Source organism: Apis dorsata, unplaced genomic scaffold (genome assembly GCF_000469605.1).
Source record: "Apis dorsata unplaced genomic scaffold, Apis dorsata 1.3 scaffold_499, whole genome shotgun sequence".
NCBI classification, from domain to species: domain Eukaryota; kingdom Metazoa; phylum Arthropoda; class Insecta; order Hymenoptera; family Apidae; genus Apis; species Apis dorsata.
Genome location: NW_006263730.1, coordinates 262,032 through 266,402, shown reverse-complemented (window position 1 = coordinate 266,402; position 4,371 = coordinate 262,032). Strand labels below are relative to the sequence as shown.

The 4,371-nt window shown below is 36.0% G+C and overlaps 2 protein-coding genes across 8 annotated transcripts in view; one reads left to right on the top strand and one right to left on the bottom strand.

The window, feature by feature from the left end:
• LOC102680013 (serine proteinase stubble-like) overlaps positions 1-1,919 on the top strand; it is a 54,172-nt gene extending 52,253 nt beyond the window's left edge. For all 6 annotated transcript variants that reach the window (XM_031512679.1, XM_031512682.1, XM_031512680.1 and 3 more), the window contains 4 exons: positions 1-80; positions 718-1,015; positions 1,233-1,358; positions 1,510-1,919. The exon at positions 1-80 is cut by the window's left edge and continues 3 nt beyond it. In XM_031512679.1, the coding sequence (XP_031368539.1) occupies positions 1-80; positions 718-1,015; positions 1,233-1,358; positions 1,510-1,668 (663 nt within the window). In that variant the 3' untranslated portion in view covers positions 1,669-1,919. The remainder of the gene's footprint in view (positions 81-717; positions 1,016-1,232; positions 1,359-1,509) is intronic.
• A 709-nt stretch (positions 1,920-2,628) lies between these two features.
• LOC102678858 (serine-rich adhesin for platelets) overlaps positions 2,629-4,371 on the bottom strand; it is a 6,120-nt gene continuing 4,377 nt past the window's right edge. For both annotated transcript variants that reach the window (XM_006620296.2, XM_006620295.2), the window contains exon 7: positions 2,629-2,892. In XM_006620296.2, the coding sequence (XP_006620359.1) occupies positions 2,753-2,892 (140 nt within the window). In that variant the 3' untranslated portion in view covers positions 2,629-2,752. The remainder of the gene's footprint in view (positions 2,893-4,371) is intronic.

The window sequence follows — 4,371 nt, the reverse complement described above, 5'->3', positions numbered from 1 at the left end:
GGCTTCTCGAGCACCCATCGATGCGGCGGCGCGGTGTTGAACGAGAACTGGATCGCGACCGCGGGACACTGTGTCGATGAGTGAGTAGAATTTCTTTGGAATTGGAGATGTTCGGGGAGGTTGCAAATTGAAATTTTTGTTGAATGCGTTACTTAAAGAAGATAAAGTAGAAATCTGTTTCTTTTTTTACATACATCATTTTGTATATTTGTGCACATTTTTTTATAAATGTGTATATATATAAAATACGTATATAAAGTATATAAAATATCAGGCTATTAAATTGTTATAGTTTGAAAACTTTTTTGCAAAATATTCATATACGTGGTTTTAAATATATTAAATATATCTCTTTCGTTTCAAGAACAAAAATAAAAGAAAGTAGAATAAGAGTGTATTCAATATGAAAACTATAATAAAATGTTTCCTATTAATATCGAAAATAACTTTCGAGACATGCTAATAATATCGGAAATAATAAGAAAAGAGATGTATAAATACGAAGATAGAAAGTCTATGAGCCGCGGATCATAAGAAGAAGCGGGATCAGTGTACGTAATTGCTTCCTGTTATGATTACAGCCTCTCCGTACGTGAGTGAATGCAAATGTGCCCGCCCCTCGTGTAGAAAATGAACCTCGATTAACCCGTATACTTGATTAGCGACGATCGTAAGAATGCAAAACGAGAGAAATATTTGAAATCGATTCTGTTGCAGCCTGTTGACCTCGCAGATCCGGATCAGAGTAGGCGAGTACGATTTTTCGTCGGTGCAAGAGCGACTGCCGTACGTGGAACGCGGAGTGGCCAAGAAGGTGGTCCATCCGAAGTATAATTTCTTCACTTACGAATACGACTTGGCGTTGGTTCGATTGGAAAGCTCGTTGACCTTCGCTCCGCATATCTCGCCGATTTGTCTGCCGGCCACTGATGATCTTCTCATCGGCGAGAACGCGACCGTCACCGGTTGGGGAAGGTTGAGCGAGGGTGGCACCCTGCCATCCGTGTTGCAAGAGGTAAACTTTTACAATAATTATACTCTTACAGTAATTATAAATCCACGAAGAATAGTTTTAAATTTTCCAATGTAAAAAGAATTGTATGAAATCCTGAACCTTTAATTCTTAACAATTTATCGATTTAACGTCATATTTATAACATCTCAATGAGAAAAGATTTCAGGTTACGAATGAAAAATTCTTAATTCAAACTAGAATTGGGTGTCTATTGCAGGTTTCCGTGCCCATAGTGAGTAACGATAGGTGTAAGTCAATGTTCCTGAGGGCTGGGAGACACGAGTTCATACCGGACATCTTTCTTTGCGCCGGATACGAGAGCGGGGGCCAAGATTCTTGTCAGGTATCTATAAAATAACTCCGCCTATAAATATCGCTACAGACAGACTGTTTCATTATTAATATATATTTAATTTTGAAGTCGTGTTGGAACTGCAGAAAAATCAATATTTGCTAGAGTGGCTTGCTAAAAAAAAAAAATGTGCAATTTTCAGGGCGATTCGGGTGGACCTCTGCAAGTGAGAGGGAAAGACGGCCGATATTTCCTCGCGGGCATCATATCCTGGGGAATCGGATGCGCGGAGGCGAATTTACCAGGGGTGTGCACGAGGATCTCCAAGTTCGTCCCATGGATCCTGAAGAACGTCACTTGACCCTGTTTCCGATCCATCATCTGGTCACGGGACCTCGTCGACAGATTGGCGAACCGATTCGCCGGTGTCCGAGCACTTAAAACGTAACTCTAAACGTTTCTTCGGATATTTCTTTCTAACCAAGGAGTAACAGAGAGAATCGGCAACTGAGAATCACTGCCAAATAAAACGTAAGACTTGTCGAAAGAGGAAAAGAACGAGACTCGTAACACGAAGATTCTCATTTCTCCTTTGAAGATAAAATGTAAAAAGAGAAGCGAAATGGTGTAAAAGGAAATGAGAGTTCGTGTCGTATTGAGCAACGTATCGTAGACAAAAGTTTGAGAAACTGGTGTCTCAAAGACTGCCGCTTTGAAAGCGAAGCCAATCAAACACAGATCGCGCGAGACTGTGGAAAAGAAAGAGATCGTTCTTCAAGAACAATGAACAAACTCGCGCTCAACCAGGACTGTATTTATATATAAATATATAAATATAAATAAGATAATATATATATATATATTTTTTGAACGAGCTGTTGGCTCGTCTGTCAGTTTTTGCCAGCCTGTACATGAATATATAAAAAAGAAGAGAATTAAGTTGAAATTGGCTTGACGTTGAAAAGGCCTGCGGAAAGGATTATATATGAATAATTAAAAGATATCGGCAGTTTCAGCAGCAAGCCCATGATTATACATTTATCTACCAAGTTGTATAGCGAATTTTGTAAAATGCTAAATTCTTGCCCATCGCCTCTAAATATCCTCTATTAATCAAAGAATTAAATTAAAATTCTGTCTTTCTTTCATTCTTTTTCTCTCTCTTTTTCTGTTTATTCCTTTTTTCTTTCTCTCTCTCTCTCTCTCTCTCTCTCTCCATTCTCTCTCTCCATTCTTTATTTACAAAGTACGGATATTTTTGTACAGATATACATCGTGTACTTAAAGGTAGGTGTGTGCAAACTAGGAAAGATTTAATAAATATAAATATATATATGTGTAATTGTTTATAGATATATATAACAATATTTATAAGTATGTCAAATAAACGTATGTTTATTATTACCCGGGATTCGTCTATTTTGTTCCCAAGTAGGATAGAAATTCTACAAAATTCGCGAATTGAGCGGATCGTTGACACGACCAGCGATCAGAACCACCGAGGTTTCCGCGTCGACGATGAAGTAGAGGAACGGATGGACAACTGTAAATGGCACTGGACCTGCCCTCTCGAATAATCCATTACCTGTGAAAAATTATATATATTTTATTTATATATATATTTCATCAGTGAATAAATAAAATCATCTTGTTCCAAATATCCATATTGTATATTAATCTAGTGCAGATGAAGAAAGGTAACATGGAACAGGTAACGAGGTATTTGATAATATATGTTAGCATGAGGAGAAAAAAAAATGATAATTGGAAACAGCTGACAGATTAATGAAAATATTTACGAGCAACATTCCTTGTAACGATTCAGGAATTCCTAGTAAGCATAATGGAGAACACGACCGCAAGGTCTTTTTATTTATTTTCCTCGGTGAGTCAGGCGTACAGGATATCAGCGATTAAACCAAGCCAACTTTATAACAATACTGAGAATATTCTCGATCGTGGACGGCGTCAATTACAATAAACCGGAAACGAATTCTTCGACGAGCAAACAACGAATTGGCAATAGATTCGACATTTATCGATTAGAGAAAAAAAAAATTGTATCTTCTGGAATGTTTGCGTGATCGTAATCGTACGTCACAGACAGCGAATAACTTAACTATAAAAAAAAAAAAAAAAGAAAGGAATTAATTACTATGAATCTATTTTCTTTGAAAGAAGATGAATAAATTAAGAGTAATACTCGTTCGATTCTCACGATGCAATTCGCTGATATAGTTGGAGGTCAACAACCTTTACAAGAGAAAGTATCAATATAATATAAATATGAATCTGAACTGTTTCTCGATCTTCACAAAAATTTTTATTTTTCAAAATTGAAACAATTTCCATTCCAAAATTTTTAATAAAATTCTTTCTTAATTTTATATTAGCTAGATATATATATATAAAAGATCCATGGTAACGATAGAAAGCAAAAAGCATGGAATGTAAAAAAGAAAACGAAGAGGAAGGGAGAACGAATCAGACACGCGCCAGTAGTAATGGCCAGACATCGTCAGACATTTGCCCATTACGTTGCTCAGAAATTATACGAAATTTATGAAGGGAATGCGGATCTTATTGATCTTATTTTTTGATATTGACTAAAAAAATTTTACAAATAATATACACAATAATATACTATCAAAGATTTGAAGAATCGTTAACGTATTACTTAAATAGATTGTACAAGCTGCTAAGAAACAATTCAAAACTTTAAAATAGCTTTAAAATACAAAAATATAAAGAAAATTAAATTAATATATATTCTCAATTTAATAAGTCTTCTTGAATAATATATGTAATAACTTAAGAAAATTATTATTAATAAAATAATCGGAAAATATAATTACGATTTGAGACACGATTCTAAACTTTTGGTCGATAGTGTAACACAGTGAGCGAAGGAATTAGGTATTCCCTTTGCCGTTCTCAGCAACATACACCGATATATCTCATTGTTCGCGGACCACGTACACCGGAGAATCGCAATTTCACCGATTGCGTCACGTCTATTGCCTGATCGAACCTTCTGCCAATCGCCGATCACTCCCCCCCTCCA